Raw genomic sequence first — 22,877 nt, 5'->3', positions numbered from 1 at the left:
GAAAACTAAAATATTTACGAAGGTATATTTGGATTATTTGAAACATCATAGAAATAGTTAAATATCGATCTGTCTGTCACAGTGTGACAACGTATACATTAGAAGCCTATACAAATCATTTGTGAAAATGAAAACCGAAAGCGCTGCTCTCCGCGGTACACCAGGATAAGTACTGGAGGTGTAGCTGCATTTCAAACGCTTCACGTGTATTTTAAAGACCAACAGCAGCCTTAGAGTCGGATATGAAAATAACAAGTGATGTCACTAAAGACAGGGAAAAACTCTTTGAATATCAGTTCAGAGTGTGTATGAGCCAGCTAAGGTTGTATGTTTTTAGAAGTTATATTTAATTAAAAGTGTGCATTTACATGTTTGATTGAAATTAAAAATGCATACAGCTACAAGACATGATTAGTGGAAACAGTTACGATGAAATATTTCATTTTCATTATTTCCCTCCACAAAAAAACAAAAGAGAGAAAAAAACCGAGCTGAAAGCAAAAAGTCCATAGACATTTTCGTTACAACCGAAAAACGAAATGCAGTACAACAAACTTTAAAAGTTGGCAACATGTATCCGCATAAGCTTTTCAGCGTGTGCATTTCCCTCACTGACTCTTTCTCAAATCAGTAACTCAACACAGAGGAGCTGTCCAGTGCTATTAGTGCTGAAGATGCCCTCTGAGCAGGCAGTGAGACAAGTCATGGAGGCAGGTAATATCTGTGATCTAAGAAATCATTGTAACTGTAGCGTGGCGATGTGTGTAAATAATGATGGGTCAAATAACCCACCTCTAAAGGAGAGTCTGGTTCATCCAGGATGCTCTTCTCACTCTGTATCCGCTGCATCGTTCCTGTAGAACTGGGGTCCATTATCAGCACGTTCTGACTACCGGCTATGCCGAACTTACAGTCACTCTTTCTGGAGTCAGTCGTCCTGCACACCTCGTAGTTGTACACGTGTTGGAGAGTCCCTGTCCCCAAAGTGTCTGAGTAACGTGGTGGATAATACGGAATCACAGGGAGATTGGAGTGATACATGACGCGAGACTGTCTCCATCTGTAGATCTTCACTGATATGATAACCACTAAACACGTGATGAAGAGGAAGGAAACTACAGCCAAAGCCAACACTAAGTAGAAAGTCAGGTTGTCATTGTACTCCTTGTCTTGTGTAAAGTCAGTGAACTCAGACAGCACTTCAGGGAAGCTGTCCGCCACCGCCACGTTAACAATGACTGTAGCTGAACGAGAGGGCTGCCCGTTGTCCTCCACTATCACAGTCAGTCTTTGTTTCACAGCATCTTTATCAGTGACTTGGCGGATAGTTCTTATTTCTCCATTCTGTAAGCCCACTTCAAACAGCGCCCTGTCTGTGGCTTTCTGCAGTTTATAGGAGAGCCAGGCATTCTGTCCAGAGTCCACATCAACAGCCACCACTTTAGTGACCAGATAGCCCACATCTGCTGAACGAGGCACCATTTCAGCCACCAGAGAGCCTCCAGTCTGGACTGGGTACAGAACCTGAGGAGGGTTGTCGTTCTGGTCCTGGATCATTACTTTCACAGTCACGTTGCTACTGAGTGGAGGGGAGCCTCCATCCTGCGCTTTGACGCGGAAGTGGAAGTCTTTGATCTGCTCGTAGTCAAAAGAGCGCACTGCATGGATGACTCCACTATCAGCACTAACGGACACATATGAGGAGACTGGCACTCCGTTAACAGAGGAGTCCTCCAGTATGTAAGAAACACGTGCGTTCTGGTTCCAGTCAGCGTCTCTGGCTTTCACTGTGAATATAGAGAGACCTGGTGTGTTGTTTTCTACAATGTAGGCCTCATATGAGCTCCTCTCAAAGACAGGCGCGTTATCATTCACATCAGAGATCTGTAAGGTGAGAGTGACGCTGCTGGAGAGGGAGGGCACTCCTTCATCAGAGCATTTCACCGTGATATTATACTCAGAGGCTGTCTCTCTGTCTAAATCACTGTCTGTCACTAGGTTGAAGAAATTATTTGATGTTGGCTTCAGTGTAACAGGAATATGATCATTTATTGCGCAGTGAACTTTGCCATTTTCTCCGGAATCTAAGTCCTGAACATTTACCATAGTCACAACTGTTGCTGGTTTAGAGTCCTCTGGAATTATATTAGTCTGGGACATTATATTAATAACTGGCTTGTTATCATTAATATCTATCACTTCAACCGTAATCTTACAAGAATCTGTCAGTCCTCCTTCATCACTGGCTTGCACATGTATTTGATAGAAACGTGCCTTTTCATAATCTATGTTACTTTTCGATATCAAATCCCCATTTAACTCATTAATTTCAAACATGTGTCGTACATCTGCAGCTGTGTTGGATATGGAATATGTAATCTTGGAATTTGATCCTTTATCAGCATCTGAAGCACTGACCCTGGTTATGACTGTACCTTTCGGGGCGTCCTCAGGTATTGTAGCTTTATAAACCGTCTTTGTAAAGACCGGTGCATTGTCATTGGCATCAAGGACTGTCACATGTATCTGTGCTGTGCCAGATAGGTTTGGTTCCCCTCCGTCCATCGCAGTTAACACTAGAAATATCTCCTCTTGTCTTTCTCTGTCAAGTGATTTCTGTAAAACCATTTCAACTATCTTTTCTCCGTCGGGCTGATCTTTCAATTTCAGAACAAAATTATCTGTTTTTGTCAGAAAATAACTCTGTAGACTATTTATGCCAACATCGGGATCTATTGCCCTCTCTAACAAGAATTTAGCTCCTATTACAGCGGATTCACTAATTTTGAATTTCATTTTGGATTTTTCAAATATTGGGGTGTTGTCATTTATATCTGTGATTTCGACAGCAACGGCGTATAATTCCATAGGGTTTTCTAAAATAACCTGAAAATGCAAAGCACAGGGCGTCGTCTGTCCACAGAGCGCCTCTCTGTCTATTTTCTCTTTGATAAGGAGGACTCCTCGCTCTCTGTCCAGCTCGATGTACTCTGCGCTGTCTCCTGTAAAAATACGACCTTTGCCGGATGTTAGTCTTTTTCTGTCTAAACCTAAGTCTTGAGCAATGTTACCAATTACTGACCCTTTCGACATTTCCTCAGGAATGGAGTAGCTGACCTGTCCGATCACCGATGTGAGAGAAAGGATTGATATAAACAACAGCGCTTGCAGCCCCATTGTTCTGTCCGCCATTTCCATGCAACACGAGTCCCGTTACAATCCTATATCCATTGGAAAGAAAATCCGATGTACTTCCTCGGTATATAAAACAATTTGAAGTAATCAATCGATTACAGTTAACTGCATCTGTTCGTGTCGATGATTGCTGCTCTCTTACTTTGTACTATTCGCACTGCGTGTCTGTTTCTCTCTGATTTAAGAAGAAAAAAGACGATGGGGAGGTACTGATGAAACCTGCCCTACATTTATCACATACTGGCCAACAGCGGCCCTAAGAGTTCAATCTAATGTACTACATACATCTGTGCAAATGGAAACTTATTTAGGCCTGTCAGCTGGTAGGGAGACCAGGTATGACAATTAATATTCAACGCTGTGCCATGAAATCGATGTTGAAATATTATATCAAACTGTAATTCCCTGAATCAAACAGCAGTATTTTAAACCTCTATGAAGCTGGTGGAAATACTTAAGAAATTCAGGCCTAGTGATGTTTCACGGAGGTAATTAGATTGAATATATATATATATATATATATATATATATATATATATATATATATATATATATATATATTAGATGAAATAAAACAGTGGTTTTACGAATAAACTCAGCACGAGTAAAAAATCATGCTATGAAAAAAATCTGATTTTAATTATCCAGCCCATCCAAAACCAAATACGAATAAAATATGAAGACACAACCAACATTATCCGAGAGCGATACAAACAACTGCAATAATATCATTGATGATGAAGCACAAATTGTCCAAGCAAAAACATATTCAAATTTGATGTATATCTGTGTAAGTTATCTTAAAATTTCAACATTGTTTTGTGATTTGTTAATTTTTATGTAAAATTCTATGTAAAATAATTTTAATTTCTAACCTCTAGAGGAGAATCTGGTTCATCCAGGATGCTCTTCTCACTCTGTATCCGCTGCATCGTTCCTGTAGAACTGGGGTCCATTATCAGCACGTTCTGACTACCGGCTATGCCGAATTTACAGTCACTCTTTCTGGAGTCAGTCGTCCTGCACACCTCGTAGTTGTACACGTGTTGGAGAGTCCCTGTCCCCAAAGTGTCTGAGTAACGTGGTGGATAATACGGATTCTGTAAGCCCACTTCAAACAGCGCCCTGTCTGTGGCTTTCTGCAGTTTATAGGAGAGCCAGGCATTCTGTCCAGAGTCCACATCAACAGCCACCACTTTAGTGACCAGATAGCCCACATCTGCTGAACGAGGCACCATTTCAGCCACCAGAGAGCCTCCAGTCTGGACTGGGTACAGAACCTGAGGAGGGTTGTCGTTCTGGTCCTGGATCATTACTTTCACAGTCACGTTGCTACTGAGTGGAGGGGAGCCTCCATCCTGCGCTTTGACGCGGAAGTGGAAATCTTTGATCTGCTCGTAGTCAAAAGAGCGCACTGCATGGATGACTCCACTATCAGCACTAACGGACACATATGAGGACACTGGCACTCCGTTAACAGAGGAGTCCTCCAGTATGTAAGAAACACGGGCGTTCTGGTTCCAGTCAGCGTCTCTGGCTTTCACTGTGAATATAGAGAGACCTGGTGTGTTGTTTTCTACAATGTAGGCCTCATATGAGCTCCTCTCAAAGACAGGCGCGTTATCATTCACATCAGAGATCTGTAAGGTGAGAGTGACGCTGCTGGAGAGGGAGGGCACTCCCTCATCAGAGCAGGTCACTGTTATATTATACTGAGAGGCTGTCTCTCTGTCTAAATCACCTTCTGTCACTAAAGTAAAGACAGTATTTGACGTTGACGTAATTGTAAAATGAGCATTTTCATTTAAAACGCAGTGGACTTTTCCATTTTCATCAGAATCTGGATCCTGAACGTTCATCATTGTCAGAACCGTGCCTGGCCTAACATCCTCAGATATACTGGATGACGTTGACATAATATTAATAGCTGGTGGGTTATCGTTTGTGTCTGACACCTCAATTACAACTTTGCACACGTCTGAGTTACCACCTTTATCTGATGCTTGGACGTCTATCTCATAATGACGAAACTTCTCATAATCAAGCTGTCCCATTAACGTAACCACGCCATTTTCTTTATCAACATAAAACAATTCAAGTGCGCCCTCTGGAACATTAGAAATTGAATATTGTATGTGCCCATGGGGACCTTCATCTGCATCAGTTGCGCTGACTGTGGTTAGAACAGCTCCTTTCAACGCGTTTTCTTTCACGTTAGTCTTATACTCTGCTTGAATACAAACAGGTGCATTGTCATTTGCGTCCAGGACAGTAATGCCAATTTGCATCGTTCCAGAGAGCTGCGGGTCGCCACCATCTAAAGCAGTCAATACTAAAGACAACTGCTCCTGCTTCTCTCGGTCAAGATGCTTCTTCAAAACCATCTCAACATTTCTACTGCTGCCAATTCTATAAGGGTTTAAAGTGAATGTGTCGCTTGAACTGAGTGAATAGCCCTGGAGCCCATTAATACCCACATCAACGTCAGCAGCCTTTTCTAAGACAAATTTGGATCCAATTTGAGCTATTTCACTAATTTCAAATTTAATTTTATTGTTTTTAAAACCGGGAGAGTTATCGTTAATATCAGTGATCTCAACAGTGATGCTGTAAAATTGCATAGGATTCTCCAAAATGATTTGATAATCAAGAGCACAGGGCGTCGTCTGACCACAGAGCGTCTCTCTGTCTATCCGTTCTTTGATTACAAGGACTCCCCTTTCTTTATTCAGTTCGATGTATTCTGTACCTTCTCCGGTGTATATGCGAGCTTTCCCTGATTTCAGCCGCTTCACATCCAAACCTAAATCTTGTGCTATGTTACCGACCAAAGATCCTTTTGCCATTTCCTCAGGAATAGAATAGCTAACCTGCCCGAAAACCGAGCTGAGAGCAGCAACAGAGATTAACAGCAGTAGTCCGACTTCCCGTGTCATTGTTCCGTCCGACATTTTCCAGTCCACAAAAAAAATAAAAATCAAATACGGTATCCAGTGAAAGGATTGAAGACACACATGTCAGTAAAATAATCCAGAATCAACACTCCCAACAATGCTGACAACACGCCTGGTATCTCCGTGTTCGATCATCTCCCTCTTCTCTAACGTGCCCTTCAATTCTTTTTTGTCTCTCTTTCCCTGTAACATTTCGAGATGATGGGGGAGGTACTGCTGCAATGAGCTCTGAAATCTCAGCAGCCTGGTCAACAGCGTCCCCGTGAGTTGGAAGCGTTGGTCTACACATTACAAGGCTGGTATTTAAGGGGTTAATCTAAATATATTTTCAAGTAATATCATGTTTACACGTTAATTAATAACACAAGTATAAATATATCCCTGTGCACATCAGTGAATTATTACACACAAACACACTCACTCACTCACTCACTCACTCACTCAGCCAGCTTTACAAACACACCGAGACAACATATTGAAAATGTGAAGATACAAAAAATGCAAAGTGTCCTGAATGCTGCTATCCATGGTGCTGAAAAGCACTGAAAATAGCTGAGGCAACAGGAAGACAGAATGTTTCACTCTTAGAGCAAATCTATGTATGTGAGGTTGATTCATTTTGTTGTCGTTCTGGTTGTCGTTCTGGTCCTGGATCAGTATGGTTACAGTCACATTGCTACTAAGTGGAGGGGAGCCTCCATCCTGCGCTTTGACTGTGAATACTAGCTGCTTGATCTGCTCATAGTCAAATGAGCGCACTGCGTGAAAAACCCCAGTTTCAGAGTTTATGGACACATAAGAAGAAACTGGGCTTCCACTAACTTGTGTGTCCTCTAGAAAGTACGAGATTCTTGCGTTTTGATTCCAGTCAGAATCTCGTGCGCTCACACCGAATATTTGCATACCAGGGACATTATTTTCAATGATGAATGCAGAATAATTCGGTTTAGTAAAGAGCGGAGCATTATCGTTAACATCAGAAATCTTAAGGTGTAAAGTTGTTTTAGTAGAAAGAGGCGGTGACCCTGAATCGGTTGCAGTTATGGTTATGTTGTATTCTGGTTTCGTTTCACGATCAAAAGGTAAGTTTGAGAGCAAATTGTAATAATTAGTCAAAGAAGACTGGATTTTAAAAGGAAGATAAGAATCTATTGAGCACGTTATCTGACCGTTTCTTTCAGAGTCTGCATCTTTAACATTAAAAACAGCTATAGTCGTGCCTGGAGGGACATCCTCTGATATTAAGCTGGAGTATGACATTATATTTATAACTGGAGCATTATCATTCATGTCAGTGACCTCAATCACAACTTTGGTTGCGTCACTTAGGCCACCCTGATCTTTGGCGATCACTCTTATTTCGTATTTTTTGTCTTTTTCGAAATCAATAGTTTCAGCCACAGTTATTTTGCCAGATAAATTATCAAGTGCAAATCTTTCGCCAGAGTTTCCCTTTACATTAGAAAAAGTATATGTGACCAAGCCATTAGACCCACTGTCGACATCTGAAGCATTCACAGTCGTAATATATGTGCCTATGGGTGCATTTTCTGTCACAGTAGCAGTGTAAAGTGATTGATTAAATACAGGAGGATTATCATTGGCGTCAAGAACAGTGATCTCTACATTTACTGTACCAGATCGCTGTGGAGTTCCTCCGTCTACTGCAATCAGCTTTAGAGAGAGGTGTGGATTCAACTCTCTGTCGAGTGGCTTCTGTAAAATCATTACAGCGAATCTGACTCCATCAGCGTTGGAGTGTTGCTTCAAAACGAAATTGTCATCAGGCGATAAGACATATTTTTGCAAGCTGTGAATCACTGCATCGGGGTCATAGGCGCTTTCTAAGTCGAAATGAGATCCCACTGTTGCAGATTCACTGATTTCTAGATTAATTACATTATTTTTGAAAGTCGGCGCATGGTCATTTACGTCTAATATTTCGACTGTCACCCTGTGCAGTTCAATTGGATTTTCCAAAATAATCTCGAAGCTGAAGCTGCACGGTGTAACCTCTCCACAGAGCTCTTCTCGGTCTATTCTCTCATTCACGACTAGAATCCCTTTGTCTGTTTTCAGCTCGGTGTACTGATTGTTTTCTCCGGTCACGATACGGGCCCGCCCAGAACGGAGCCTTTTCAGATCCAAACCAAGGTCTTGTGCTACATTACCAATAAAGGAACCTTTCTTCATCTCCTCCGGTATTGAATAACGGATTTGACCGTTGATGGTGGAAGTCATGAAGACAAAAATGAACAGTTGCCTTGTCCAACACGACGGCCATTTCCCGCATCGTTGCTGGCGTTTCCCCATGTCGTTTAGAGTAAAATCCTAAATGTAGCAGCAATTTGTATTCCACAGCCACCCAGACGCGATATATGCTGTCCGATTACAATCAAACAAAAAATGCCGTGTCAAAGCGACTGTATTTCCGCCGAACGCCTTCTTGTATGAAAGACAGCGTTTCTCCCTCTGCTCTTTCTCTCCTCCTCTCTCCTCACAGTCCGAACAACACTACCCTCTGTTTTACTGATCAACAGCGTCCCTTAGAGTTCAAATAGAGGAAAGAACCGGGCCAACTGCACATAGTAAAAATAATCTAATCAATCTAACGTGGGAACCGACAGTAATACAGAAAAATATACCGCAACGAAAAACATAATAAATGCAAAATGGCAACCCAGGATGTGGCATAAAATCAAACACATAATCCAACCACAAAAACAAATCCAGAGATAAAGAGCAGTGCTACGAAACCAGTCAGATTGTGAGGAACTGTCCAGCACTGCAGTGCTGAATGTATGAATAACGGTAAATGGCTACAGTGTTGAGTTCAGCCTCAAGTAGTAAATATAGAGGTTAAGAGGGACGGAACACACAATGTACATGAGTATATATAACAGTACACAACGCTTTAGAAGAGAGCCACTATAAGTGTATCAGCAACTTTCAAAGCAATGGAGTAATAGCAATGTGAGAAGTTCTTTCTTATCCAAAGCTAAGGTCAAAGGTCAGAGGGTATCATATGTTGTAAAGCCCCTCCAGTCATTGTATTTGATATTGGTCAATGCAAACAAAACATTACTAACTAAAATAGTGTATCACCACATCATTGTTTCAGAATGTTATGATAGATAATATAGGAGTGTGTTCTTTTTTTTAAAGTTCTTATACAGAAGCAAACGATAAAAATTAGGGGCTGTCCATGGTGCTGAAATGAATGAAAGAGGCTCTCATCTAGAACATTGATTATACCTGTCTTGTTGTATTTCAACTTTCTTTATTATTTTGTTCTCTTGGCTCTCCAATGAGTATTTTAATTGTATTTGAATGCAATTCTGTTGTGTTTCTTTTGCACTATGTCTCAATGCTTTTGATGTTATATGTAGCATGTTGACTTGCATTGTTGATGAAATGAGCTGTTCATAAAAACATGCCTTGTCTTGCAACAGTTCACTATCAATGTAACTAAAATCAGAAAGAAAAAGAGCTAAACAGAGACGAAGCTACATTATTTTTCTCACCTCTAGAGGAGAGTCTGGTTCATCCAGGATGCTCTTCTCACTCTGTATCCGCTGCATCGTTCCTGTAGAACTGGGGTCCATTATCAGCACGTTCTGACTACCGGCTATGCCGAACTTACAGTCACTCTTTCTGGAGTCAGTCGTCCTGCACACCTCGTAGTTGTACACGTGTTGGAGAGTCCCTGTCCCCAAAGTGTCTGAGTAACGTGGTGGATAATACGGAATCACAGGGAGATTGGAGTGATACATGACGCGAGACTGTCTCCATCTGTAGATCTTCACTGATATGATAACCACTAAACACGTGATGAAGAGGAAGGAAACTACAGCCAAAGCCAACACTAAGTAGAAAGTCAGGTTGTCATTGTACTCCTTGTCTTGTGTAAAGTCAGTGAACTCAGACAGCACTTCAGGGAAGCTGTCCGCCACCGCCACGTTAACAATGACTGTAGCTGAACGAGAGGGCTGCCCGTTGTCCTCCACTATCACAGTCAGTCTTTGTTTCACAGCATCTTTATCAGTGACTTGGCGGATAGTTCTTATTTCTCCATTCTGTAAGCCCACTTCAAACAGCGCCCTGTCTGTGGCTTTCTGCAGTTTATAGGAGAGCCAGGCATTCTGTCCAGAGTCCACATCAACAGCCACCACTTTAGTGACCAGATAGCCCACATCTGCTGAACGAGGCATCATTTCAGCCACCAGAGAGCCACCAGTCTGGACTGGGTACAGAACCTGAGGAGGGTTGTCGTTCTGGTCCTGGATCATTACTTTCACAGTCACGTTGCTACTGAGTGGAGGGGAGCCTCCATCCTGCGCCTTTACTACCAGCTGGAGTTGTTTAATCTGTTCATAATCAAACGACCTCACTGCATGGATAGCTCCAGTTTCAGTATTTATGGAGACGTAAGAAGAGGTCGGACTGCCATTGACCTGTGTTTCTTCGAGAATGTAAGATATTCTAGCGTTTTGATTCCAGTCAACGTCCAGTGCTTTTACGGAAAATATGGACACCCCAGGGGAATTGTTTTCTGTAAGGTGAGCAACGTAGCTAATTTGATCAAATATTGGGGAATTGTCATTCACATCAGAGATTCTCAAACGTAATGTTGTTGTGCTTGACAATGACGGCGAGCCAGAATCGGTTGCCCTGATAGTTATGTTATATTCCGGTATAATTTCTCTATCAAAAGCTGAGTCTGTTACTAATGCATAGTAATTAGTTAATGTTGATTTGATTTTAAATGGGAGGCTACTGTCTGTTGAACAAACTATTTGGCCATTTTGCTCTGAGTCTGCGTCAATCACATTAATAATTGCCACTGTGGTACCCGAGGGAGAATCCTCCGGCACGGGGCTGGAGAACGACATCACATTTATGACAGGCGCATTATCGTTGACGTCTACAATCTCAATTAACACCTTACTTGAATCGGTCAGACCTCCTTGGTCCATCGCTTCAATCATTATTTCATATTTCTTATCTTTTTCATAATTCACTTGCCCTAAAAGTGTTATGGTTCCCGTAATATCGTCCAAATGAAATACATCAGCCAGCTGCTCTTTCATGTTTGAAAATCTATATGTGATAAGACCATGTGATCCACTGTCTGCATCACTTGCATTCACTGTTGTGATATAGGTGCCCTTTAATGCATTTTCAAAGACAGTAGCCCTGTAGAGAGACTGGTTAAAAATAGGAGGATTATCATTAGCATCAAGCACAATAATATCTATATTTACTGTACCAGATCGAGGGGGAGTTCCTCCGTCAACAGCGATGAGCTTCAATGATATTCGTGGCTCGCTTTCTCTATCTAACGGTTTTTGTAAAATCATCTCGGCATATTTTCGACCATCTGGACTTGAGTGCTGCTTCAAACCAAATATGTCATTAGTAGTTAGTATGTATTTTTGTAGACCGTTACTGCCTACATCTGCGTCTTCAGCACTGGCTAACAAAAAGCGTGATCCCAATGTGGCAGATTCACTTATTTCAAATTTAATTTCGTTTTTCCTAAATGTCGGAGAATTGTCATTTATGTCAATTATTTCCACTGTTACACGATGTAATTCCATGGGATTTTCAAGAATCACCTCAAAGCTGAAGCTGCACGGTGTTACGTCTCCACAAAGCTGCTCTCGGTCTATTCTCTCGTTCACGACTAAAACACCTTTGTCTGTTTTCAGCTCCGTGTACTGGATGCTTTGTCTTGTCACGATACGGGCACGGCCAGAACGGAGCCTTTGCACATCCAAACCAAGGTCTTGAGCCACGTTACCGATAACTGACCCCTTTTTCAGCTCCTCTGGAATTGCATATCTGATTTGGCCGGACACGATGCGACTGACACACCAAAAGAACAGCAGAAACGGCCACACTGACCTGCAATTCAAACGCCCTCTTTCGCAAGGAGATTTTCCAAACGCCATTACATAAATAATAATATGCGACAGCAAACACCTGCTGTATACAATCCAGAGAAAACAAAGCCAGTTGAATCAAGTAATCCTTTGGTTTCAAAGTCCTCGCTTCGAATGAAATTGTGGTCGTAGTCCTGCTTGTTACAGTTTGTCTTCTCCACTGTCTAAAGGCAAAATGAGGGCTGTGCCTCCACGGAATCAACTCTGAACACTTGTTTCACTGACCAACAGCGTCGCTTACTGTCCAAAGCACGAATATCATGAACAATGGAAGAATGATGAAAAAAAGAACTGGCCAATAACTCTGGTGTAAAATAATTACAACGGCAACATTATAATAGTTGGATCTGCATTTGACTAATTGCTATAAAGCCGTGAATACCTGAAAACATATCTAAATCAATTCTGGTGAACGATGATATTAAGTACTCGCATTTAAATTCAACACTAAACTCCTGCTCCATAATGAATTAAGCAGCAATTCACAAAGGACATTTAGCCTTTAGTCACATGAAATGTCGAGTACTGATTGTGCAAATGCTAATGAGTTAATGGACACATATGAGACCAAAGGGCATCCACTCTTTGGTAAGACCAATGAAAAAAGACTTACATAATAACATGTGAAGATCAATATGTCAAATACCTCACCTCTAGAGGAGAGTCTGGTTCATCCAGGATGCTCTTCTCACTCTGTATCCGCTGCATCGTTCCTGTAGAACTGGGGTCCATTATCAGCACGTTCTGACTACCGGCTATGCCGAACTTACAGTCACTCTTTCTGGAGTCAGTCGTCCTGCACACCTCGTAGTTGTACACGTGTTGGAGAGTCCCTGTCCCCAACGTGTCTGAGTAACGTGGTGGATAATATGGAATCACAGGGAGATTGGAGTGATACATGACGCGAGACTGTCTCCATCTGTAGATCTTCACTGATATAATAACCACTAAACACGTGATGAAGAGGAAGGAAACTACAGCCAAAGCCAACACTAAGTAGAAAGTCAGGTTGTCATTGTACTCCTTGTCTTGTGTAAAGTCAGTGAACTCAGACAGCACTTCAGGGAAGCTGTCCGCCACCGCCACGTTAACAATGACTGTAGCTGAACGAGAGGGCTGCCCGTTGTCCTCCACTATCACAGTCAGTCTTTGTTTCACAGCATCTTTATCAGTGACTTGGCGGATAGTTCTTATTTCTCCATTCTGTAAGCCCACTTCAAACAGTGCCCTGTCTGTGGCTTTCTGCAGTTTATAGGAGAGCCAGGCATTCTGTCCAGAGTCCACATCAACAGCCACCACTTTAGTGACCAGATAGCCCACATCTGCTGAACGAGGCACCATTTCAGCCACCAGAGAGCCTCCAGTCTGGACTGGGTACAGAACCTGAGGAGGGTTGTCGTTCTGGTCTTGAATATTTATTGTAACTGTGGTATTGCTGCTTAAAGGCGGGGAACCTCCATCCTGTCCTTTCACGAAAATGTTTAGAGTTTTAATTTGCTCATAGTCAAATGATCGAACTGCCTGTATAACTCCACTTTCTGCGTTAACAGATATGTAAGTGGATATTGGGTTACCGTTTATCTGAGTATCAATAAGCAGGTAAGACACCCGTGCGTTTTGCCCCGAGTCAGAGTCGTGTGCTTTAACGGAAAACACAGATAGTCCTGGGGCGTTATTCTCTATGACATTAGCTTCATAATAACTCTGTTCAAACATGGGGGCGTTATCATTTACGTCAGACACCCGAAGTGTTATTGTCTTGTTAGTCGACAGTAGTGGGCTACCTTCATCCATAGCCGTGAAAGTGATATTGTAATTAGGATTACGCTCTCTGTCAAGGACACCGTTTGTTACTAAAGTATAATAATTCTTTAGAGATGAGTGGATTGCAAACGGGATATTGCCGTTAACTGAGCAGTCTACTTTGCCATTTTTGCCTGAATCTAGATCTTTGATGTTTATGATAGCCACAGTAGTTCCACTGGGAGAATCCTCAGCGATGGCACTAGAGAACGAGGTCACTGTTATTACAGGTGCATTGTCGTTTACATCCGTCACCTCAATTATAACATTTGTTGATGTGCTTTGTCCACCTTGGTCTTTTGCTTGTACACCAATCTCATATATTTTATTCTCCTCATAATCAATCATACCGTTAACAGTTAAATCGCCGCTGTTTTCATCCAGATGAAATAGTTCAGCAACATTACTAGACATGCGATTAAAGTGGTATGTGACACGGCCATTCATCCCTTCATCTGCATCGGTGGCGCTCAAGCACACCACTAAGGTTCCTTTTGGAACATTTTCTTTAACAGACGCCTTGAAAATTGATTGAGTAAAAATCGGAGCGTTGTCATTTGTGTCCCGGACAGTTACATGGATTTTAAGTGTTCCTGATCTTTGTGGTTCACCACCGTCCACAGCAGTTAGCGTGAGAAGCATCTTGTCCTCTTTCTCGCGGTCTAAAGCAGTAGAAAGATACAACTGCGCATATTTATGACCATTTGGGCTGGACAAGACCTTAATATTAAAATGTGTTGTTGGGTGTAAACTATAACTGTGTAAAGCGTTGATGCCAACATCCGGGTCGGTGGCACTCTCTTGTAATATTTCGGTTCCTGGGAGAGCAGATTCTAGTATGTCTACACGCACTTCTTTCTCATGAAACACGGGCGCATTATCATTAACATCCAACACTTCCACTACAACGCTATGAAGTTGCATTGGATTCATCATAATCATTTCAAAATTCAAGCTGCAGGGCGCTGACTGCCCGCAGAGCTGCTCTCTATCTATTCTTTCTCCCACGACAAGAATCCCTTTGTCTGCATCCAGCCTAATATACTCGCTGCTATCGCCGCTCACAATTCGGGCACCGCCTGTCATCAGTCTTTTAGCGTCGATGCCTAAATCTTCGGCCACATTTCCGACAAAAGAGCCCTTTCTCATCTCCTCCGGTACAGAGTAACGGATCTGACTGACTGTCGCATCAATGAGAAAAACAAGGATGAAGGCCCATACTTGCCATGAAATCGTGGATTCACTGTTGATAAAAGGCATATTCCAGAAGCAATCCAACAAACTCCACAGAAAAATAGAACGCAAAAAGCGGGTCTAGCACCCCGTATAGTCCTTTTGTCGAAGTGTTTATGATCCACAGTGTGACAACGTATACATTAGAAGCCTATACAAATCATTTGTGAAAATGAAGACCGAAAGCGCTTCTCTCCGCGGTACACCAGGATAAGTACTGGAGCTGTAGCTGCATTTCAAACGCTTCACATGTGTTTTAAAGACCAACAGCGGCCCTTAGAGTCGAAGATGAAAATAACAAGTGATGTCACTAAAGACAGGGAAAAACTCTTTGAATAATCAGTTCAGAGTGTGTATGAGCCAGCTAAGGTTGTATGTTTTTAGAAGTTATATTCAATTTAAAGTGTGCATTTATATGTTTGATTCAAATTGAAAATAAGACATGCAAAATGTAGTTTACGGTTTTAAGTGACAGGAAAAAAAAAGAGGGAGAGCAAAATGCATACTGCCAAAAGACATGATTAGTGGAAAAATTTACGATGTACTATTTCATCGTAATTATTTCCCTTCACAACGAAATAAAAAAAGAGAAAAAAACGATCTGGAAGCAAAAAGTCCAAAGATTTTATCATTAAAACCGAAAAAAAACTAAATGCAGGACAAGAAACTTTAAAAGATGGTAACGTGTATCAACTTTTTAGGGTGTGCATTTCCCTGACTCAAACCAGTAACTCAACACTGGGAGGAGCTGTCCATCACTGTTGGTGCTGAAAATAACCGTGTTTTCCTTTATACTGTAACAAGCTATTGGAATTTCAGTTAATCTCAAATAAGCAATATTGTCACACCTGTATGTCAAGTTGGGTTTTTGTCCTGTCTCCACGTTTGTTTTGTGACTTCCTGTTTTATTTTGGAAATTAACTCTCCTCTCGTTTCAGGTTCCTTGCCCTTCCTCATGTGTCACCAGTCTGATTGTCTTCCCTGATTCTTGATTGTCTCCACCTGTTCCCCCACTTCCCTCATGTGTACTTATAGTCTGCGTCTGCCCTTGTCCTGTGCCAGTGTGTCATGTCCTTTTGCCTTGCACACCCGCCTCATGCTATCAGCAAGTCCAAGCCTTAGTATTATCTATCCCGTTCTTGTTTCTCGTTTCTTGTTTCCTCTGTAAGAGCGACCTTGTTTTGCATTTTGCCATTTTGATCATCCAGCTCTTTGAGTTGAATCAGAGCTTTTTTTATTTGTAGTATTATACCTTCCTTGCGAAGTGATTTTTGGTTTGGCTTTTGCCGTTTTAACTTTACTGCCCTTTGAGTTAAATCGGAGTTTTTAGTTCTGCTTTGTTAGTTTGTTTTCCTGCCTCGCTAAAAGAGGTTTTGTTTCCAGGGATTTCCCTGAGCCTTTTTTGTTGAAAATAAAAGATCGTCAGTTGAACCTTAACACCTGCGTCCGAGTCCTTATCAAGAGTTCCCTCCGTGACAAATATATTTAGGAGTAAACACGTTGAGTATCGTTCCTCACCTCTAAAGGAGAGTCTGGTTCATCCAGGATGCTCTTCTCACTCTGTATCCGCTGCATCGTTCCTGTAGAACTGGGGTCCATTATCAGCACGTTCTGACTACCGGCTATGCCGAACTTGCAGTCACTCTTTCTGGAGTCAGTCGTCCTGCACACCTCGTAGTTGTACACGTGTTGGAGAGTCCCTGTCCCCAAAGTGTCTGAGTAACGTGGTGGATAATACGGAATCACAGGGAGATTGGAGTGATACATGACGCGAGACTGTCTCCATCTGTAGATCTTCACTGATATGATAACCACTAAACACGTGATGAAGAGGAAGGAAACTACAGCCAAAGCCAACACTAAGTAGAAAGTCAGGTTGTCATTGTACTCCTTGTCTTGTGTAAAGTCAGTGAACTCAGACAGCACTTCAGGGAAGCTGTCCGCCACCGCCACGTTAACAATGACTGTAGCTGAACGAGAGGGCTGCCCGTTGTCCTCCACTATAACAGTCAGTCTTTGTTTCACAGCATCTTTATCAGTGACTTGGCGGATAGTTCTTATTTCTCCATTCTGTAAGCCCACTTCAAACAGCGCCCTGTCTGTGGCTTTCTGCAGTTTATAGGAGAGCCAGGCATTCTGTCCAGAGTCCACATCAACAGCCACCACTTTAGTGACCAGATAGCCCACATCTGCTGAACGAGGCACCATTTCAGCCACCAGAGAGCCTCCAGTCTGGACTGGGTACAGAACCTGAGGAGGGTTGTCGTTCTGGTCTTGGACTATTATTCTAACTGTAGCCACCGAACTCAGGGGAGGGGATCCAGCATCACGAGCAGTTACGTTAAATTCAAACCACTTGATTTGCTCATAATCAAACGACCTCACTGCGTGAATGACACCACTTTCTGAATTTACTGACACTAACGAAGACACAGCTGCCCCATTAATCTCTTTCTCCTCCAGGAAGTAAGAAACCCGAGCGTTTTGTCCCCAGTCTGCATCACTAGCACTGAGAGTGAACACAGAGAACCCAGGAGAGTTGTTCTCTGGTACAGTCTTACTATATTGTGATTGGTCAAATTTGGGAGGGTTGTCATTGACGTCAGACACTTTTACATTGATGTGTTTCCTGCTAGTCAGAGGCGGGGAGCCTTGGTCAGAGACGGTTATCGTGATGTTATACTCAGGAATACTTTCTCTGTCTAAGAAGTCTTCGGTTACGATAGTATAATATCCTGTTAATGAAGACTCGATTCTGAAAGGCATGTCAGAGTTAATGGAGCATTTGACAACACCGTTACCATCAGAGTCTTCGTCATCAACGTTAATAACAGCTATAGTTGTACCTGGAGGAGAATCCTCGGATATCGAGTTAGAAAATGACATCAGCTGTATTGTAGGGACGTTGTCATTCTCGTCAATTATTTGAATTATAACGTTACATGTATCAGAATATCCTCCATGATCACTAGCCTTAACGTTTAATTGATAAGTCTTTGATTTTTCAAAATCTAGTTTACCTGAAACTTTAATCTCTCCAGTTTTAACATTTACTTCAAAAAGCTGCTTCGCTTCTCTGGTGACATGTGCTATGGAAAATGTTACATCACCATAGTGTCCTTTATCTGCGTCATTTGCACTCACAGTGGTTACTACTGTTCCTTCTGGAGAGTTCTCCTTGACTTCTGCTTTATAAACAGGCTGACTACACACTGGAGCATTATCGTTAGCATCTAGCACAGTGATATGAATACGTACTGTCCCTGATCTGTGTGGTTCCCCTCCATCTGAAGCAATCAGCACGAGTGTGTGAATCTCCTCTTTCTCTCGGTCTAACGGGTTTTGTAAAACCATTTCGATCAACGTTCCTCCATGAGTCCGACTCTGTACTTCCAATTTGAAATGATCTGAAGGTTTGAGAATGTATTTTTGAATGTCGTTAATTCCAACATCGGGGTCGTCTGCACTCTCTAGTGAGAAACGAGTCCCCGCTGCAGCATTTTCAACAATATTTAAACTGATTTCATCTTTTGGGAACGACGGGCTGTTATCGTTTATGTCTATCACCTCCACGGTTACCCGATAAAGCTGGATTGGATTTTCTAAAATGACCTCGAAACTGAAGCTACAGGGCGTTGTCTTTCCACACAGCTCTTCTCGGTCGATTCGCTTTTTAATGACAAGGGTGCCTTTGTCTCGGTTTAAATCAACGTACTGTCGGCTTCCTTTTGTAATAATACGAGCTTTACCTGATATGAGCCTCGCCACATCCAAACCTAAATCTCTAGCGATGTTTCCAACAAAAGACCCCTCAGCCTGCTCCTCCGGTACGGAATAGCGAGCTTGTCCAGTGACTGAGCTCAGCTTAAAAAGACAAAGAATGACAAACAGTGCTTGTCCTCGGCCTCTGAGATCGGTTATCCACATACGAGCCATTATGAATCCAAAGCCACAGACACAGTAATCCCTTTCGATGCAAAACTGATGTACTTAAATCCTCAACAAAAAAAGGTAAAGGTATCTTCAACAGAGAAAGTCCTCGAGAAATGCTACATTTGAAACCATCAGGAGCCAGACCGTCTTCTCTCTGAGCAGTGGAACACAGAACGGAATGAAAGGGGTGGACCGCTGCACTGCTTTGACTGTTAGTCAGTGATGTATCAACAGCGGCGCTCAGAGCCCATCCAAGGTAATGTTTGTGAAGTGTACAATATTAGTGACACTTCAAATGTTGTATTCAAAAACTAAAGATAGATATTGATGTATGTAATATCATGGCTAATGAATTTAAAAATAACAATAATTTTATGGAATAAATTATGCAGGTATATGTATACGTGCAACGATTAAGAAACTATCCCAACAGAAGGGTTTTACAATACTATTACGATTTTCAATGTTATCTTACATTTTATTATAATTTGTGTTGTTAAAATTATTATAATTATTATTATTATTGGCAGTGGTAATAGTTGTATTTAAAAAAAACGGTATTTTTTTGCATAGAAGTAATGAGGGAAGTGGAAAGTTGTAGACAGAAAGCACTTTCAGAAAAAAAACAGGAGCTGTCCACACAGTGGTCCTGAAAACAACCTTGTGTTCCTTTAAACTGTAACAAGCTTTTGCAATTTCAGTTAAGCTCAGATAAGCATTATATTTAGTAGTAAACACGTTGAGTATCGTTCCTCACCTCTAAAGGAGAGTCTGGTTCATCCAGGATGCTCTTCTCACTCTGTATCCGCTGCATCGTTCCTGTAGAACTGGGGTCCATTATCAGCACGTTCTGACTACCGGCTATGCCGAACTTACAGTCACTCTTTCTGGAGTCAGTCGTCCTGCACACCTCGTAGTTGTACACGTGTTGGAGAGTCCCTGTCCCCAAAGTGTCTGAGTAACGTGGTGGATAATACGGAATCACAGGGAGATTGGAGTGATACATGACGCGAGACTGTCTCCATCTGTAGATCTTCACTGATATAATAACCACTAAACACGTGATGAAGAGGAAGGACACTACAGCCAAAGCCAACACTAAGTAGAAAGTCAGGTTGTCATTGTACTCCTTGTCTTGTGTAAAGTCAGTGAACTCAGACAGCACTTCAGGGAAGCTGTCCGCCACCGCCACGTTAACAATGACTGTAGCTGAACGAGAGGGCTGCCCGTTGTCCTCCACTATAACAGTCAGTCTTTGTTTCACAGCATCTTTATCAGTGACTTGGCGGATAGTTCTTATTTCTCCATTCTGTAAGCCCACTTCAAACAGCGCCCTGTCTGTGGCTTTCTGCAGTTTATAGGAGAGCCAGGCATTCTGTCCAGAGTCCACATCAACAGCCACCACTTTAGTGACCAGATAGCCCACATCTGCTGAACGAGGCACCATTTCAGCCACCAGAGAGCCTCCAGTCTGGACTGGGTACAGAACCTGAGGAGGGTTGTCGTTCTGGTCTTGGACTATTATTGTAACTGTAGCCAACGAACTCAGTGGAGGGGATCCAGCATCACGAGCAGTTACGTTGAATTCAAACCACTTAATTTGCTCATAATCAAACGACCTCACTGCGTGAATGACACCACTTTCTGAATTTACTGACACCAACGAAGACACAGCTGCCCCATTAACCTCTTTCTCCTCCAGGAAGTAAGAAACCCGAGCGTTTTGTCCCCAGTCTGCATCACTAGCACTGAGAGTGAACACAGAGAACCCAGGAGAGTTGTTCTCTGGTACAGTCTTACTATATTGTGATTGGTCAAATTTGGGAGGGTTGTCATTGACGTCAGACACTTTTACATTGATGTCTTTCCTGCTAGTCAGAGGCGGGGAGCCTTGGTCAGAGACGGTTATCGTGATGTTATACTCAGGAATACTTTCTCTGTCTAAGAAGTCTTCGGTTACGATAGTATAATATCCTGTTAATGAAGACTCGATTTTGAAAGGCATGTCAGAGTTAATGGAACATTTGACAACACCGTTACCATCAGAGTCTTCGTCATCAACGTTAATAACAGCTATAGTTGTACCTGGAGGAGAATCCTCGGATATCGAGTTAGAAAATGACATCAGCTGTATTGTAGGGACGTTGTCATTCTCGTCACTTATTTGAATTATAACTTTACATGTATCTGAAAATCCTCCCTGGTCACTAGCCTTAACGTTTAATTGATAAGTCTTTGATTTTTCAAAATCTAGTTTACCTGAAACTTTAATCTCTCCAGTTTTAACATTCACTTCAAAAAGCTGCTTCGCTTCTCTGGTGACATGTGCTAATGAAAACGTTACATCACCATTGACTCCTTTATCTGCGTCATTTGCACTCACAGTGGTTACTACTGTTCCTTCTGGAGAGTTCTCCTTGACTTCTGCTTTATAAACAGGCTGACTACACACTGGAGCATTATCGTTAGCATCTAGCACAGTGATATGAATACGTACTGTCCCTGATCTGTGTGATTCCCCTCCATCTGAAGCAATCAGCACGAGTGTGTGAGTCTCCTCTTTCTCTCGGTCTAACGGGTTTTGTAAAACCATTTCAATAAATTTCAATCCATCAGGCTGGCTCTGTACTTCTAATTTGAAATGATCTGAAGGTTTGAGAATGTATTTTTGAATGTCGTTAATTCCAACATCGGGGTCGTCTGCACTCTCTAGTGAGAAACGAGTCCCTGCTGCAGCATTTTCAACAATTTTCAAACTGATTTCATCTTTTGGGAACGACGGACTGTTATCGTTTATGTCTATCACCTCCACGGTTACCCGATAAAGCTGGATTGGATTTTCTAAAATGACCTCGAAACTGAAGCTACAGGGCGTCGTCTTTCCACACAGCTCTTCTCGGTCGATTCGCTCTTTAATCACAAGGGTGCCTTTGTCTCGGTTTAAATCAACGTACTGTCGGCTTCCTTTTGTAATAATACGAGCTTTACCTGATATGAGCCTCGCCACATCCAAACCTAAATCTCTAGCGATGTTTCCAACAAAAGACCCCTCAGCCTGCTCCTCCGGTACGGAATAGCGAGCTTGTCCAGTGACTGAGCTCAGCTTAAAAAGACAAAGAATGACAAACAGTGCTTGTCCTCGGCCTCTGAGATCGGTTATCCAAAAACGAGCCATCATGAATCCAAAGCCACAGACACAGTAATCCCTTTCGATGCAAAACGGATGTAATTAAATCCTCAATAAAAAAAGGTAAAGGTATCTTCAACAGAGAAAGTCCTCGAGTAATGCTACATTTGAAACCATCAGGAGCCAGACCGTCTTCTCTCTGAGCAGTGGAACACTGAACGGAATGAAAGGGGTGGACCGCTGCACTGCTTTGACTGTTAGTCAGTGATGTATCAACAGCGGCGCTCAGAGCCCATCCAAGGTAATGTTTGTGAAGTGTACAATATTAGTGACACTTCAAATGTTGTATACAAAGATTAAAGATGAGCAACGATCTCTGTAATATCATGACTAACGACATTGAAAATAACGTCCATTGCATGTAACAAATTATGCAAGTAAATGTATATGTGCAAATATTGAGAAACTTGCCAAACAGGATGTGTTTATACTACTATTGTGATTTTCAATGTAATATTGATTTGTATTATAATTGTTGATGTTGTTATAATCAATATTATTACTATTGGCAGTGGTAATAGTAGCATTTAAAAAAAAAGGTAGTATTTTTCTGTAGACGTAATGAGGGAAGTGGAAAGTTTTCAAGAGAGAAAGCACTAACAGAAAAACAGGAGCTGTCCACACAGT

The 22,877-nt window shown here is 42.0% G+C and overlaps 7 protein-coding genes across 15 annotated transcripts in view; all 7 read right to left on the bottom strand.

Moving 5' to 3' along the window:
- LOC137875492 (protocadherin gamma-A11-like) overlaps positions 1–22,877 on the bottom strand; it is a 262,793-nt gene that overhangs the window by 112,386 nt on the left and 127,530 nt on the right. The gene's annotated exons all lie outside the window — the stretch shown is intronic.
- Positions 244–3,448, bottom strand: LOC137875918 (protocadherin beta-16-like). Its single transcript, XM_068715437.1, has one exon. The coding sequence runs from the start codon at positions 3,196–3,198 to the stop codon at positions 703–705; it is 2,496 nt and encodes an 831-aa protein (XP_068571538.1). The 5' UTR covers positions 3,199–3,448; the 3' UTR covers positions 244–702.
- Positions 4,059–6,443, bottom strand: LOC137875786 (protocadherin gamma-A11-like). Its single transcript, XM_068715295.1, has one exon. The coding sequence runs from the start codon at positions 6,144–6,146 to the stop codon at positions 4,059–4,061; it is 2,088 nt and encodes a 695-aa protein (XP_068571396.1). The 5' UTR covers positions 6,147–6,443.
- LOC137875785 (protocadherin gamma-A7-like) lies at positions 9,656–12,277 on the bottom strand. Its single transcript, XM_068715293.1, has 2 exons — positions 11,737–12,277; positions 9,656–10,449 (listed from the first exon to the last, which is right to left on the bottom strand). Exons 1-2 carry the CDS (start codon positions 12,101–12,103, stop codon positions 9,656–9,658), a joined length of 1,161 nt encoding a protein of 386 aa, XP_068571394.1. The 5' UTR covers positions 12,104–12,277.
- Positions 12,725–15,126, bottom strand: LOC137875784 (protocadherin gamma-A5-like). Its single transcript, XM_068715292.1, has one exon. The coding sequence runs from the start codon at positions 15,044–15,046 to the stop codon at positions 12,725–12,727; it is 2,322 nt and encodes a 773-aa protein (XP_068571393.1). The 5' UTR covers positions 15,047–15,126.
- Positions 16,616–19,166, bottom strand: LOC137875783 (protocadherin gamma-A7-like). Its single transcript, XM_068715291.1, has 2 exons — positions 18,712–19,166; positions 16,616–17,424 (listed from the first exon to the last, which is right to left on the bottom strand). The coding sequence occupies exons 1-2, from the start codon at positions 19,064–19,066 to the stop codon at positions 16,616–16,618; spliced, it is 1,164 nt and encodes a 387-aa protein (XP_068571392.1). The 5' UTR covers positions 19,067–19,166.
- LOC137875781 (protocadherin gamma-A7-like) lies at positions 19,788–22,498 on the bottom strand. The gene is made up of 2 exons (XM_068715290.1): positions 21,884–22,498; positions 19,788–20,596 (listed from the first exon to the last, which is right to left on the bottom strand). The coding sequence occupies exons 1-2, from the start codon at positions 22,239–22,241 to the stop codon at positions 19,788–19,790; spliced, it is 1,167 nt and encodes a 388-aa protein (XP_068571391.1). The 5' UTR covers positions 22,242–22,498.

Source organism: Cebidichthys violaceus, unplaced genomic scaffold (assembly GCF_023349555.1).
Source record: "Cebidichthys violaceus isolate CVI_PGR_0920_01 unplaced genomic scaffold, fCebVio1.0.p SCAF_2, whole genome shotgun sequence".
NCBI classification, from domain to species: Eukaryota; Metazoa; Chordata; class Actinopteri; order Perciformes; family Stichaeidae; genus Cebidichthys; species Cebidichthys violaceus.
The sequence above is the reverse complement of the archived record's forward strand: the minus strand, read 5'-3'. Positions and strand labels throughout refer to the sequence as shown.

Coding starts and splice junctions, on each gene's coding strand:
- LOC137875781 (XM_068715290.1), bottom strand. CDS start 22,241: ATGATGGCTCGTTTTTGGATAACCGATCTCAGAGGCCGAGGACAAGCA. Junction 20,597..21,883: donor AAATCCAATCCAGCTTTATC/GGGTAACCGTGG, acceptor GTTCGTTGGCTA/CAGTTACAATAATAGTCCAA.
- LOC137875786 (XM_068715295.1), bottom strand. CDS start 6,146: ATGTCGGACGGAACAATGACACGGGAAGTCGGACTACTGCTGTTAATC.
- LOC137875784 (XM_068715292.1), bottom strand. CDS start 15,046: ATGAGAAAGGGCTCTTTTGTCGGAAATGTGGCCGAAGATTTAGGCATC.
- LOC137875783 (XM_068715291.1), bottom strand. CDS start 19,066: ATGGCTCGTATGTGGATAACCGATCTCAGAGGCCGAGGACAAGCACTG. Junction 17,425..18,711: donor AAATCCAATCCAGCTTTATC/GGGTAACCGTGG, acceptor GTTCGGTGGCTA/CAGTTAGAATAATAGTCCAA.
- LOC137875918 (XM_068715437.1), bottom strand. CDS start 3,198: ATGGAAATGGCGGACAGAACAATGGGGCTGCAAGCGCTGTTGTTTATA.
- LOC137875785 (XM_068715293.1), bottom strand. CDS start 12,103: ATGGCGTTTGGAAAATCTCCTTGCGAAAGAGGGCGTTTGAATTGCAGG. Junction 10,450..11,736: donor AAATCCCATGGAATTACATC/GTGTAACAGTGG, acceptor GTAGCAACGTGA/CTGTGAAAGTAATGATCCAG.